This window comes from Oncorhynchus tshawytscha, linkage group LG11 (assembly GCF_018296145.1).
Source record: "Oncorhynchus tshawytscha isolate Ot180627B linkage group LG11, Otsh_v2.0, whole genome shotgun sequence".
Classification (NCBI taxonomy): Eukaryota; Metazoa; Chordata; class Actinopteri; order Salmoniformes; family Salmonidae; genus Oncorhynchus; species Oncorhynchus tshawytscha.
Window position 1 is genome coordinate 33479121 of NC_056439.1, and position 15946 is coordinate 33495066.

The window sequence follows — 15946 nt, forward strand, 5'->3', positions numbered from 1 at the left end:
GACACATCTCAACATCAACTGTTCAGATGAGACTGCGTGAATCAGGCCTTCGTGGTTGAATTGCTGCAAAGAAACTACTACTAAAGGACACCAATAAGAAGAAGAGACTTGCTTGGGCCAAGAAACACGAGCAATGGACATTAGACCGGTGGAAATCTGTCCTTTGGTCTGATGAGTCCAAATTTGAGATTTTTGGTTCCAACCGCCCTGTCTTTGTGAGACGCAGAATAGGTGAACGAATGATCTCCCCATGTGTGGTTCCCACTGTGAAGCATGGAGGAGGAGGTGTGATGGTGTGGGGGTGCTTTGCTGGTGACACTATCCGTGATTTATTTAGAATTCAAGGCACACTTAACCAGCATGTCTACCATAGCATTCTGCAGCAATACGCCATCCCATCTGGTTTGTGCTTAGTGGGATTATCATTTTTTTTCAATAGGACAATGACCCAAAACCCACCTCCAGGCTGTGTAAGGGCTATTTGACCAGGAAGGGGAGTGATGTTGCTGCATCAGATGACCTGGCCTCCACAACAACCCAATTAAGATGGTTTGGGATGAGTTGGACCGCAGAGTGAAGGAAAAGCAGCCAACAAGGCTCAGCATATGTGGGAACTCCTTCAAGATGGTTGGAAAAGCATTCCTCATGAAGCTTGTTGAGAGAATGCCAAGAGTGTGCAAAGTTGTTATCAAGGCAAAGGGTGGCTACTTTGAAGAATCTCAAATCAAAAATATATTTAGATTTGTTTAAAACTTTTTTGGTTAATAAATTATTTCATATGTGTTATTTCATAGTTTTGATGTCATCACTATTATTCTACAATGTAGAACATTGTACAATAAAGAAAAACTGTTGAATGAGTAGGTGTGCCCAAACTTTTGACTGTTACTGTAACTCACATTGTTCAACAGTGCATTCTGATGTCCCTCTATTACACGGTCAGTGATGCCTCTCTCCACAGAGAAAGACAGGAAACAGAAAACTCAATATTCAATGTATTTATTCTGACAGGATATACAGTGCACAATAAACACAGTTTTCTTTGTCTAGAGTCTATTAAGGGATGGCAGTTGATTCTCCTGGACTGGACTGGCGAACAGTTTGATGAATAATCATGAAAGTACGCCTTCTTGGTTTTGCATTTCAGACACAATGGCAGGTTCATTATAACTCACTGTGGCATGAAAATCAATACGACCAAAAACACCATCTGCACAAGAAGTATCTACAGAGAACAGCTACAAGTATGGACGGGGCCTCCATGATCATAATGAAGATCAGTGAAGGTGGTTAGCTCTGGAATTTAGGTAGTACTGTATCATCACATCTACTTCACTATCTTTCATCTCATTCATGTAGAGGAGCAGAACAGTCATTGTGGGACAATAGTTCTTCTTTCCTTTAGGGGTTTTCCCTCATTATTTTGTGATCCTCAAAAATCCTTACCAGGTAGATAGACCTAGAGAAAAGTGGCTGTCTCTCCCCCTGGTCCTTCTTCTCCTCCTCTCAGCTGCTTCAAAACCAAAACATCCCTACAGAGCCACATGTAGACTGGTGCTTCAGGGTTGCCATAGCAGGGAAGATTTCCCAAGCACTCTCCCCTGTGGCCCTGGTCCTGCTCCTATATGTGTCCCCTAGACTTGGACAGGTAGGCTACAAGGGCCACCACCACCCCCACGTACATCCCTGCCCCAATGGTGATGGAGAGGGCAGCGAGGAACAGGGCTCTTCTGGAGCTACGGCCTGCCCTAGAGAAGTCTCCCTTAGCCATGGCCTTGCTAGTCTGAGACAAAGGAGAGAGAAATTAGTCATGATTTCATATGACAGAGAAAAATTTGAGTAGGTGTAAATTCACTGTAGGGAGAGAAAACAATTAATTGTTCCCGGGGAGCCATTAGTTGCTATGGCAATTATGTCACTACCGTTTTGACAGTAACTAATGTGTTGTTTAGATGTTTTTGGATCCCTCTGAAAAAGACTGGCCCATAACCCATTTGTCCATTTGAATCCTTTATTAGGGTCATTTTGCATTTTAATTGTCTTTGCAATTAGTTTGAGAGATGTTGCGATCCACTGAGATATATTGTAGTTGGATTAAGGGGCAGGGAGGGGACCTGCTGCATTCAGGACCTACTCACTAAAGTGCTGCTATTTATAGATAGACCTGGGGTTCAATATAATCACAATGTCACAATGGCGAGAGAGTCCCAGGGGAAGCAGATCATGTCTATTCATTATCTACTGAAAAATACATGTAGCTAGATAGTATCTGCTAGACGGTCATGTGGGCAATGTATTGCTAACATAAAATAACATGTATTATGAGGCTTTTGATTGACTAAATGACAATAAAATAAAACATACTGCATAAGTGGCACAGTCAACCTTTGGTTTTAACTGTACACAGTTTACATTTCTCTCTCAGTGGTATTGCAGCTTGTGTTCACAAGAGTAAAAGGGGACAGAACCTATGCGGTTTACGCAGTCAATGGTCTGCAATAATTGGTAGAGGGTGGCGGGTGTAGAAAATGGGCTGTGTTAGCACTTGAGAGAGAGAGAGCTCTTGTGCCTACTGACCTTCCAGAGAGTCCTGGGGGTAATTAGCATTAATAACAGGGTAGTAGCTATAAAGGGGTGAAGTGGGGCCTGGGTCCTGGACTCACCCTCTGGGAGAAGTAGAAGGCAGCGATCCCTAGGGGCCAGAAGCAGCAGAGCATGGAGAAGATGGCCAGGCCCAGGTGGTCCCGAGGGGGTAGCATGATGAAGTTGTCCTCACTCTCAGTGTCACTGGAGCTGTCGCTCTGGGAAGGAGAAAAGGAGAGGGGGGGGACCGGACAGGCCTGGTATGTGAGCTACTCGTGTCATATTCTACTGCCACAATTGGATGCGTTCTCAGTATAGTTTGTGCTGTGAGTAAGCGTGTCCCACCAATTGGGGCACATCACTTTTATTTATAAAACAATGATCAGCAAGGTTGTAGGATCAGATTAGAGAACATTGTTCCATGGACCTGAATCCGACTCTGCACTATAGAGATACTGTCAATAATGTGTGATCCCACACCTTGCTGTTACCGTTGCTGTAACACCTAACAGTTTGACATCAGATGACAAAAACCACCAGGCATATCTGCCCTTGTTCTGCTTACATGTAGGACATGATGGGCTCAGCCAGGCAGAGAAGATTTGTATTTCTATCAACACCCATGAGCGGCATGACAGATAACACTGGATTAACAGATTGTTTCATCCCCACCAGATGACAGGAGAAACAGGAAGAACACATTGCCATTTATGTGCTAAATTGCCTCCCTTTCTCCACACGCACCCCACCACCCCTTGTCATTTTGCCCGTCTTGCTTGAAAGGCTGTGAATGTTCTGAGGGCCAGTGTGGTCTCTTCCCATACTGTACCTTGATTTTCCTCAGAGGCCCCTGGGTAGCTGAGGGGCTAATGAATAGGACAGTCAGACGCTGCTGTGGGCACTCTGGCATGGGGACAAAAGTGAATAGCAAAACACGAGGAGCCACATCACTGGGATGACCTTTAACAAGAGATGGCCTCACCTTTGCAGTTCTCCCAGAGCGGGAGATGCTGTTTGTTTAAATGAATGTCCCTCCATCAGGATAGGATTCATTTGTTAGTCTTGTTACTAACAGGGATCAAACAAACCTGTGGGACTGAGGGAGGATAGAAAATGGAAATGGATGTTCAGGGCTGAAAATAAATGAGCCAATTTAAAAAGGACGAGAGGAGAGAGGAAGAGGCATGGAGAGTGCGTAGACAAAGTGGACATAGCAGCAAAACCCTCATCTCACCCTCTCACCCATTGGCAAACATGATAGAGAGAGGGATAAGCATTTTGAAGTGTCCTTGCATTGTGCATGAAATGCTACAAGTACTGTGCTTGTAGAGAGAAAGTGACAGAGGGCCTAAAATGTATTACATAATACTTACCATATATAGCAACGGAAGCTATAGCAATTATGTTTGAAGTTACACACAGAGACCCACATGCATAACCAATGTTCACGAGACTTCTTCCCACAATTGGCATTTGAAATGTTCTATATCATTCCTGGTGTACATCTGAAGCACCAGGTGAGATTCTCCACATCCAAGCACATTTATAATGGATTCCCATGCTCCAGTGGATACATTTGTAGACTGGGGCCTAGATTCAACTGTGTATTGGGAAAAGGCTGGCCTGGGGGCCGTATGCGGCCCGCGACCTGATTCAAAACAGCCCGTGGAATCATGCTCAGATCACATAAAGAATTTGCGATAATAAAGTTTTGAAAAACATATTTGTAATTCAAATTAAAAGCCCAATGAATACTCACCTTTGTATAATGATTTATCTCCCACCGCTTGTGGGCCAATTATTTTGAAGGCACGTATAAATAATAACTGCACGAGGACAGACAGTGACTGACAGGCTGACACACACGTCATAGTTACAAATAGCAGCTAGCTAGAAATTGCGCAAAAATTCGTTTTTCAAAGATTTCAAAGAAAAGGAAAGTAGACAATGTGTAGACATCAAAATATTTCTTTATTGGGGTATCAGGGAAAGCTGTGTGCTTAGTGTGCAGAGAGCATCACTGTCTTGAAAGACTACAACTTGTCCCGACACTTCCAGACGAAGCACACAGAGAAATATATCAGTGTCTTCTGAGCAGAAGGCAAGTGCATCGAAAGAGTTGCTTTCTCAGTTGCAAAAGCAGCAAGGACTTTTCACAAAATTGCATTCACCAAAGACGGAATGGCAAGAGCTAGCTATGCACTGTCCCACAAAATTGCTAAACATAACAAGTCATTCACTGAGGGCAAATTCATGAAAAAAATGTATTGACTGCAGCAATACTTTGTCCCGACAAGAAAGAGCTGTTTGAAAATGTTTCCCGGGCAAGACGAACAGTGACACTGCGTGTTGAGGGCATCGCAGAGAATATGGAACAACAGTTGAAAGACAAGGTAAAGGATTTCACCTATTTCTCCTTGGCCCTGGATGAGAGCTGTGATGCACATGACACGGCACAGTTGTTGATATTCTTATGAGGCATAACCACAGGCAGTTTGTCTCACTTTTGGAAGAGACAGTTGGGTCATGCAGATCTACCCTACCACACAAACGTGAGATAGCTGATTTTGAGGCTGATTTTGGGGAAGGTGCTTAAAAGGGTGTGGGACCTGAAGTCGGATATTGCTAAGTTTCTGCAAATGAAAGGAAAATATGTGGATTTCCCTCAAATGCAAGATAAAGAATGGTTGGCTGATTTTGTCTTCACCATGAACATCATGGCCTTCATGAATTAACTGAATTCCAAACTACAAGGGAAGGGCCTTTTTGCACATCTGATGTACAACCTTGTCAAAGCCTTCAAGGGAAAATGACTCCTCCTCACCAATCAAGTAGAAGCCAACAATCTCACCCCCCTTCCGACACTACTAGTCTGTTCCCTATCAGATGACAACAATCTCACCCCCCTTCTGACACTACTAGCCTGTTCCCTATCAGATGACAACGATCTCACCCCCTTCTGACACTACTCGTCTGTTCCCTATCAGATGACAACAATCTCACCCCCTTCTGACACTACTCGTCTGTTCCCTATCAGATGACAACAATCTCACCCCCTTCTGACACTACTCGTCTGTTCCCTATCAGATGACCTTCTGACACTACTAGTCTGTTCCCTATCAGATGACAACAATCTCACCCCCTTCTGACACTACTAGTCTGTTCCCTATCAGATGACAACAATCTCACCCCCTTCTGACACTACTAGTCTGTTCCCTTTCAGATGACAACAATCTCACCCCCTTCTGACACTACTCGTCTGTTCCCTATCAGATGACCTTCTGACACTACTAGTCTGTTCCCTATCAGATGACAACAATCTCACCCCCTTCTGACACTACTAGTCTGTTCCCTATCAGATGACCTTCTGACACTACTCGTCTGTTCCCTATCAGATGACCTTCTGACACTACTCGTCTGTTCCCTATCAGATGACCTTCTGACACTACTAGTCTGTTCCCTATCAGATGACCTTCTGACACTACTCGTCTGTTCCCTATCAGATGACCTTCTGACACTACTAGTCTGTTCCCTATCAGATGACCTTCTGACACCACTAGTCTGTTCCCTATCAGATGACCTTCTGACACTACTAGTCTGTTCCCTATCAGATGACCTTCTGACACTACTAGTCTGTTCCCTATCAGATGACCAGCAGGAGAAGTATACATCGCTGCTGCGTGCTTTGAACAGTGAGTTTTCTTCTTGTTTTGAGGATTTCAAAGTGCTGGAAAATGACACGCTCTTGGTTTCCTCTCCTTTCACCTTCAATGTGGATAACCCTCCCACTGACCTGCAACTTGAGCTTATCGATCTTCAGTCTGATGCAGTGATTGGAGAACTAGTGAGGTTCTATGCATCTCTCGATGAATTAAACTTTCCAAAGATTAGGAGCCAGGCTCAGAGATGTTTGTACTGTTTGGGTCAACCTACTGTATGTATGTGAACAGACATGTAATGTTGAGCTCCCTCTCTTTCTTGTGTTTTTGTACATACCCGTTAACAAGAGTTCTCTCCGTGGTGCTGAATGCACAATGTATCTTTCTCTCCGTGTAGTTTATTGCATGTTTAATAATGAAAATACCTACCAAAAAGAGAACATGGATGTGGTTTATTTCTGTGCATGTTAAAAATTAAAATAAGTAGCATATCTGGACATGATTTACAGTAGATATATGTCAACACAGTCAAACACATGATGTATAATCCTGTAATATGATTCTGGCCCACAATGGCAGAAATATATTCTAATGTGGCCCTCCATGGAAAATAATTGCCCAGGCCTGGTCTAAACTGTAGAACCTAACCCGCTTACCCCTTCAATGTATCTGGATACATATGGAAATAAAAGATGACTGGTCATTGGTCAGAATAATCAGATACGATCGGGATGTCATGGTCTGGGCCAAAAAATCCATCTGGCTGAAATTCCAGGATTTCTTTTCAAACCATTCTTACACAAAAAGGCCATTATCATAACAATTTGGAAAATCATATTTTTTTACAGCACTGCCCCTTTAAACTAAATAATGATGGATAATGATAATGAGGATTTCTATCAGCCTAATCGAGGTGTAGATTACATCTCTCATTCCAGTGTTCAAACTTGTAAACAAGGCTGCAAGGGATTTCTATTAATGCAACTCTGTGCAGCCAATAGCACCGACAGAGCTGGTCGCCTCACTTCGAGTCCTTAGGAAACTATGCAGTATTTATTTTTTTATGTATTATTTCTTACATTGTTACCCCAGGAAATCGTAAGTCTTATTACATACAGCCGGGAAGAACTATTGGATATAAGAGTGACATCAACTTACCAACATTACGACCAGGAATACGACTTTCCCTAAGCGGATCCTCTGTTTGGACCACCACCCAGGACAGTGGATCTAATCCCAGAAGCTGACCCAAAACAATGGCGCCGCAGTAGCGACAAACGGAGTGGCCTCCTTGTCAGGCTCCGTAGACGTGCACATCGCCCACCGCTCCAGAGTATACTACTCATCAATGTCCAGTCTCTTGACAACAAGGTAGATGAAATTCGAGCAAGGGTTGCCTTCCAGAGAGACATCAGAGATTGTAACATTCTCTGTTTCACAGAAACATGTCTCTCTCTCTCATTCTCTCTCTCTCTCTCTCTCGATATGTTGTCGGAATCGGTACAGCCATCGGGCTTCTCCATAACATTGCATCAACAGAGATAACCACCTCTCTGGGAAGAGGAAGGGCGGGGGTGTATGCTTCACGTTTAACGACTCATGGTGTAATCATAACAACATACAGGAACTCAAGTCCTTCTGCTCACCAGACCTAGAATTCTTTACATTCAAACGCCTGCCATATTACCTCCCAAGAGAATTCTCATCAGTTATCGTCACAGCTGTGTACATTCCCCCTCAAGCAGACACCAAGACAGCCCTCAAGCAACTTCACTGGACTCAATGTAAACTGGAAACCATGTATCCTGAGGCTGCATTTATTGAAGTTGGGGATTTTAACAAATCAAATTTGAGAACAAGGCAACCTGAAATTCTATCAGCATATTGATTGCACTGCTCACGGGGGTAATACACTCGATCACAGCTACTCTAACTTCCGCGATGCATACAAAGCCCTCCCCCACCCTCCCTTCGGCAAATCCAACCATGTCGTCATCTTGCTCATACCGTCTTATAGGCAGAAACTCAAACAGGATATACCAGTGACTAGAACCATTCAACGTGGGTCTGACCAATCGGAATCCACACTACAAGATTGTTCTGATCACACGGACTGGGATATGTTCCAGTCAACCTCAGATAACAACATCTATCTATATGCTGACTCGGTGAGTGAGTTTATAAAGAAGTACATTGGAGGTGTACCCACTTTTACTATTAAAACCTACCCTAACCAGAAACCGTGGATGGATGGCGACATTCACGCAAAACTGAAAGCGCAAACCACTGCATTTAACCATGGAAAGAGGTCTGGGAATAAGGCTGAATATAAACAGTGTAGTTGTTCCCTCCGCAAGGCAATCAAACAAGTGAAATGCCTGTACAGGGACAAAGTGGAGTCGCAATTCAACGGCTCAGACACGAGACGTATGTGGCAGGGTCTACAGGAAATCACAGACTACAAAAAGAAAACCAGCCACATCACAGACACCAATGTCACGTTTCCAGACAAACTAAACACTTTCTTTGCCCGCTTTGAGGATAATAAGGACTGCGCCCCCCCCTCTCCTTCTCAATTGCCGACGTGAGTAAAACATTTAAACGTGTTAACCCTCGCAAGGCTGCTGGCCCAGACAGCATCCCAAGCTGCGTCCTCAGAGCATGCACAGATCAGCTGGCTTGTGTGTTTACGGACATATTCAATCGCTCCCTATTCCAGTCTGCTGTCCCCACATACTTCAAGATGGCCACCATTTTTCCTGTACCCAAGAAGGCAAAAATAACTAAACTAAATGACTACCGCCCCGTAGCACTCACTTCTGTCATCATGAAGTGCTTTGAGAGACTAGTCAAGGGTCATATCACCTCCACCTTACCTGCCACCTTAGACCCACTTCAGTTTGCATACCGCCCCAACAGGTCCACAGATGATGCAATCGCCATCACACTGCACACTGCCCTATCCCATCTGGACAAGAGGAATACCTATGTAAGAATACTGTTCATTGACTACAGCTCAGCATTCAACACCATAGTACCCTTCAAGCTCATCACCAAGCTGGAGGCCCTGGGTCTCAACTCCGCCCTGTGCAATTGGGTCCTGGACCTTCTGACGGGCCGCCCAGGTGGTGAAGGTAGGAAACAACATCTCCACTTTGCTGACCCACAGCACTGGGGCCCACAAGGGTGCATGGACAGCCCCTCCTGTACTCCCTGTTCACCCTTGACTGCGTGGCCATGCACGCCTCCAATTCAATCATCAAGTTTGCAGATGACACAACAGTAGTGGGCTTGATTACTAACAACAATGAGACAGCCTACAGGGACGAGGTGAGGGCGTCATCACCGGGGGCAAACTACCTGCCCTCCATGACACCTACAGCACCCGATGTCACAGGAAGGCCAAAAAGATAATCAAGGACGACAACCACCCGAGCCACTGCCTGGTCACACCTCTACCATCCAGAAGGCAAGGTCAATACAGGTGCATCAAAGCTGGGACCGAGAGACTGAAAAACAGCTTCTATCTCAAGGCCATCAGACTGTTAAACAGCAGTCACTAACTCAGAGAGGCTGCTACCTACATTGAGACCCAATCACTGGCCACTTTAATAAAAGGATCACTTGTCACTTTAAACAATGCCACTTTAAATAATTCCACTTCAATAATGTTTACATATCTTACATTACTCATATCATATGTATATACTGTATTTTATACCATCTATTGCACCTTTCCTATGCTGCTCGGCCATCACTCATCCATATATTTATATGTACATATTCTCATTCACCCCTTTAGATTTATGTGTATTAAGTAGTTGTTGGGAAATTGCTAAATTACTTGTTAGATATTACTGCTGTCGGAACTAGAAGTACAAGCATTTCACTACACTCGCATTAACATCTGCTAACCATGTGTATGTGACCAATAAAATTGTATTTTATTTTATTTGGGAGCCGCTTGTGGACTTGACAGCTCTAACTCAGTTCCACCTCCAACACCGCCAAAACAACTGCTTTGCAGGTGTCGGCTTACGCGGATCTGATACAATCTAGCCCCTAGGTGTGGGAAAACTGACAGACACAGGTGCATTACACTAACACCCAATCTGAGAGTCAGTCAGTCAGCCAGTGAGCCAGTCAGCCAGTAGTGGCAAGCTGAGCTACCAATGCGTTTTGAGGCCAGTGTAATTGATGAGACTCCTCCGCTGACCTGGTCTGTTAATTATCCTCAGGCTGCTCTACCAGAAGGCTTGTTAATGACGGCAGGGGACACTGGGCACACCTTCAGGGCACACAGAGACGGCCATGGCCCATGTCACTAGGCACTGGCATCATCCACCCACACCTAGGCCTAAATCTAATTTTGATACAACAGTAGCTAAGATGGGGAGAAGTCTGTCCATAATAAAGGGCTGATCTACCTTCTTAACAGCACTATCAACAAGGCAGGTCCTACATGCCCTAGTTTTGTCGCACCTGGACCAGTCGACCAGTTGGCTCAGAACAGGGCAGCACGGCTGGCCCTTGGATGTACACAGAGAGCTAACATTAATAATATGCATGCCACACACACGCACACGCACACACACACGATAACATACGCACTATATACACACATACACATGGATTTTGTATTGCAGATATGTGGTAGTGGTGGAGTAGGGACCTGAGGACACACAGTGTATAGTGAAATCTGTGAATGTATTGTAATGTTTTTTAATTTGTATAACTGCCTTCATTTTGATGGACCCCAGGAAGAGTAGCTGCTGCGATTGGCAGCAGCTAATGGGGATCCATAATAAAGACAAATACAAATATAAAACATTGCCAGAGAGTTTACCAAAACAAAATAATTGAGATAGGTGCCATTGAGGCCATGGTCCAGTCATGTGTTATCGTGTGTAATAGTTAAATCCATCATATCCCTGTATTCCTACTGAGAATCATGTCTTGTCTGTATACAGATGCAGGGTTTCCGGAATCATTTATGATGAACACAAACACGTGTAGAATAACTAATCGCAGATATTGGCTTTGACATGTAAGATCTATCATCTGGCTCTTTCCCTCTTGTCTTAGTGTGCTGAGAGCATGTTCACTTTAAAAGACTTCTGCAGAGCTCTGATCTCCACCTGGCTGCCACACTCACTCCATCTCCAATTCCTGGAACTACATCTACCAACACACAGTGTACCACACACATGCATACACATACACACACACGCACACATACACACACACACGCACGCACACACGAACGCACGCACGCACGCACACACACACGCACACACACACACACACACACACACACACACACACACACACACACACACACACACAACTGCTTCGAACAGAGGGAAACCAAGAGAAGTAGATGCCAAAGAAAAGTCTTAAAGTTTGTAATGGGAAATGTTTATTTTATGTGTCCACATAACTGAGTATGTGACTAACCTTGTGAAACTATGTGAATCTGTCCGACTATAATCTCCTGTTCTTGGGAGTATCATCCTGCATCCTTGTATAGATAAAGTACAGGAAACTATCTAGATATACGCTTATCATCCAATGCTTCGGAATTCAGACTGTCTACAGTGCGCTATGTAAATCTGTTACTCTCTGAGCTCAGAAATAAAGAATCTTGGTTTGATTTGGACTCCAGCAGATCCTTATTTTCTATATCAACCACAAGTTAAAATGACTAAATGGTGAGCCTATCATTAGCTGATGTATTGGTGACTAAACAAAATGTGCTCCTGTTATTTCACGGAAAACATTGATTTTGCATAAAGGACTCAGGGGTGAAAGATGTGTGAAACCCCAATGAATGCGCAATCATACCACTTACATCTGAAAAATTTGCCAAAATGCTTGATAAAAATAAAAAAATCTGATGAATTTGTTCTGTGAATCGACCTGGAATAACTGATCTGCTGGGTTACCTGTGTCGGGGCCATGTTTCAGCCCAGTCTCCACTTAATAATACTTTCAAAGCACTGCATTCTGGCATTAATGAATGTATCTTCTGTGCGTCTATCCATCTGCTAGTGACAGGAGCTGGACCGATGGTAAGACCAGTTAGGGATCACTCCCCTGCTGCCAACTCACAGCACTGGGTATTTCACAACCCTACTGTATGAAATTAGATGTAGCCACTTTTCTAAAGAAGTTGCTCTCCCACTGTCACCATTTTTATTTGCAGTGGTTAGTCACAGTTTTGTCCTAACATAACAAAAGGCCTGGAATGATATGATCAAAGATGAACAGGGAGATTTGCCAACAATTATGGAACAGAAAAACTACCGCTCTATTGGATTTGTAAGTGCTATAAAATACATCAAATTTTCCATTTAGTGAACAGACGGTTAGATGGAACAAATAGGCATGAATCATGCTGGCAGCTTTAACAGCCTATTAGCAAGAGGTAGGGAGCTTTGTTAATTAACATGAACAGTATTGAGTGCCCTGACCGATTATTCTGTTAATATACATCCCCTACAACTAATAAAATACACACAATTTGAGGTAACCTTGTTATTTTATTTGTCCTATTTGTTTTCTATGTCCAACTGCTCTCCACTAGTGAAAAAAAAAGCCTTCTGATTTTAACAACGCTCAATGTTTTGCCTGTATGAGCATCATCACATCCCAAATCCAAAGTTCTAGCTGGTCACTTATAGTTGGTTGCCCTCTGTGTGAACTCTCACCTCATACTCATGTCCCTCCTCCTCCACCTCATAGGAGACTGTTTGGATCTTCACATCCTTCTCTCCCAGTAGTTTGTCCTGAGGGTCCTCTATGGGGGCTCCCTCCACTCCCACTACACTGTCCTTGTTCTCTGTGAAGGTGGTCTCAGAGCTCTCGCTCTTAGAGTCCTTGCTCTGGAGGCTGACATCGTCCTTGTACAGGATTAAGTTGGGCCTATAGAAGGCCTCCACTGCCAGGTGCAGAGAGGTGGCATCCAGGAACTGCTGGGCCTTAGTCTTGCCATTGCTCCCAGTGACGAAGTAGCCAATGATGTTCTCCTGGCACTGACGGTTCGGGTAGTCGCCCTGGTAAGCCTGGTAGTCGTTGTGGACCATGTGTCTGCTGCTGGTCTTATCTAGGAGCGGGTTCTGCAGCTCACTCAGACTCTCCATGGTGGGGGACAGAGAGGGACTTCAGGGAGATCAGAGTGGATAGACTGCAAACGTTGATAACAGGCTGGGAGCTAGAAAGGACAAGACAGGTATGGTTATGGAAAGTGGGATGAGGTATGATACGTGATGACATTCAATTGTATGAAACTCTCACTGATGCATTTACAATAGAATCATCTAAATGCATCTATATAGGGTGTTGATCAGAAGAAGCTGATGCAGCACACGTAGATTGGAGACATGGTTTATGGGCTGGGAATATTCTTCACACAGTATTACACCTCACATGGTATGAATCACCATATTACCATCTGTCACTGTTGCACATTTCATGCCCCTGAATTCATATACAAATGGTGGTAAAAAGTCCCCCATCATTTTCCAAGCTCCCTCCATACCAACAAGTGAGATGAAGACAGATGTTGGAGGATTTTTTAATGCATACTGATCATAGTGCTAAGATACCCTCTATGAACTAGTCATCTCTGCATCGTTGGAGTACCCAGTTCTAGAAGTGGGGGGAAGCCTCTCATAGGTCATGAGTAAGCTGCAGTTATGTTGACTGTTGAGACACTTGACTTTTAAAAAGCTAAACAAAGCACGAAAGGAAATAGCAAAGGTATTTTCGCGGTAAGTGTATTCTCGAGATGCTATTTCAATAATGTCAGTAACAGCACCAGGGGAGCGTGTCGCCAGGGTAACATGTCCTCCTGTGAGCTAGTTTGTTGTTTTAAGCAGTATGATTCATGCGCTCTGAAATGCTGGGAAAACTCACCACTATTCCCTCTCTCACTAGCAGACAGGGAAATTAGCATAAATAGAACTAGTAGCCAACGAAAGCGTATCAGCTCAGTCCCAGAGGAGGTCAATGAGATGACCTTCTTGTACAGCTAATTAATCTTTCCACCCAAGCTTACTCACTGAGGCTCTGATGAGAGGAGAGCATATAAGCTTAATTTTCTCTCACACATCTCAGGCAATGAAAAACCCAGTGAGCATATATCCCGTATCCTATAGCATAATCACTGCATCTTATATGTCTTATAAGGAAGGATGGCATTAAGATGGCTATGTCAGATTAGTCATCGTGTAGCTGTTTCCGTGTGGAAGAAGAAGGATTGGCGGGACGGAATTCTAAGTATGAATTTATCCTTCATTCTAGGAAATGTTTTGAGGGATTCATTCACCCAGGAGCAATATCACAGAACATGTACATTAAGGAGCTTATCTAAGGGCTAGAGAAATAATGTCATTTCAGCCTGAACCTTTGACTCTAAGAAAAATCATGTCCATTTGGGAAGATTCCCACAGCACGCAAGTGCCTTCTCTGCATGTCAAGGCAAAGCATCAATTATGGTTTGTGTTTTTTCAGTGTGCTGCCTTCGCTTTAGAATTACAAAGTGATTCTCATATGCCTTTGAGGATGCATCTCTGTTGCTTTTCAGAAAAGAGGAATGTTCCCTTCACAGTACATTACACAACAGAGAGCATATTTTATGTCCACTAATAATTCATCAGACAGACAGTGACATGCACTTATGTTTATATGAGTCTCTGGTTGGAGAGCTCAGTTTAGTAAGCGTGAAGGGGGCTCATGAGCTTCTCTCTCTCTCTCGTTGATTAATGTGAGTAGAATACATTTTTGAGAGGTGACAACAATGATCTGAAATGACAAATCATTTCTAGCAGTCTTTTACAGTGCTTAGTCCAATTTGGAATACAACTATGGCTAATTGAAAGCCCAATTCTGAAATGTCACATTCATTCCTATTCCACACGTTCATCAATCGCAGTCTGTCTCTATAAATACGTTATTACATTAATTATTCATATCTAATGGAATTGAAAATGCATGACAGTATGTAATGCAATTAATTCAAGGCAATTCAAGGTAATCAATGAGTCCATCGATCTTACCTATTCTACAAGATCCTGCCACGGACTGCCTCAATAGCATTCCCCTTTTACTGTTGTCCAGGAGCTGATGGAAGGGGAATGGGGTTCCAAATCATACCCCGGCAACTCTGTTGTTCACATAACATTGGAGACATTGATAAAAGACAACGAGGACCAATGTGCAGGTAACTTTCAGTCTCTGCTGGAGCATGCAATGACGAACCGCGCTCTCTGAGCTGACAAGACAGACCGCTGCGTATTGGAGAGGTGTTGATTACGCACACTCACCACATAGTTTCACTTCCGCAATAACTCTCTAAATAACTATCAATAATAGCTATAGCTCATATAAAGTACGTTGAATATATGTTTTCCATCCACTGCGATAGGCTACAAAGTCGGTTGTAGCCTAGTCTACTGAGTTTGCTTTTGTCGTAAAATCACCGCTGTTCATGTGTTTCCGTGCGCGGTGCCGGTGATGATGCCTCCAGCCGCAAGCATCATCGTATGGACAGACACTCTTGATGTTCTACACTAGTATCGACTGACACAGACTTCTATGTTCCTTTTCTCTCGGCGGGTGACTGAGTATGACTGTAGTATCAGTAGCCTACTCATTTTACTTCTAACTTCTCTGTACTCTTTTTCTTTTTTAGGCATAACCTC

The 15946-nt window shown here is 43.7% G+C and overlaps 1 protein-coding gene across 1 annotated transcript; it reads right to left on the reverse strand.

Moving 5' to 3' along the window:
* Positions 1–841: 841 nt before the first annotated feature.
* Positions 842–15855, reverse strand: LOC112261800 (synapse differentiation-inducing gene protein 1-like). Its single transcript, XM_024437413.2, has 4 exons — positions 15302–15855; positions 12953–13455; positions 2664–2801; positions 842–1783 (listed from the first exon to the last, which is right to left on the reverse strand). Exons 2-4 carry the CDS (start codon positions 13382–13384, stop codon positions 1622–1624), a joined length of 732 nt encoding a protein of 243 aa, XP_024293181.1. The 5' UTR covers positions 13385–13455; positions 15302–15855; the 3' UTR covers positions 842–1621.
* Positions 15856–15946: the final 91 nt, after the last annotated feature.

Coding starts and splice junctions, on each gene's coding strand:
- LOC112261800 (XM_024437413.2), bottom strand. CDS start 13,384: ATGGAGAGTCTGAGTGAGCTGCAGAACCCGCTCCTAGATAAGACCAGC. Junction 2,802..12,952: donor AGGAGGGACATGAGTATGAG/GTGAGAGTTCAC, acceptor TCTCCTTCCCAG/AGCGACAGCTCCAGTGACAC. Junction 1,784..2,663: donor CCTTCTACTTCTCCCAGAGG/GTGAGTCCAGGA, acceptor CCTTTGTCTCAG/ACTAGCAAGGCCATGGCTAA.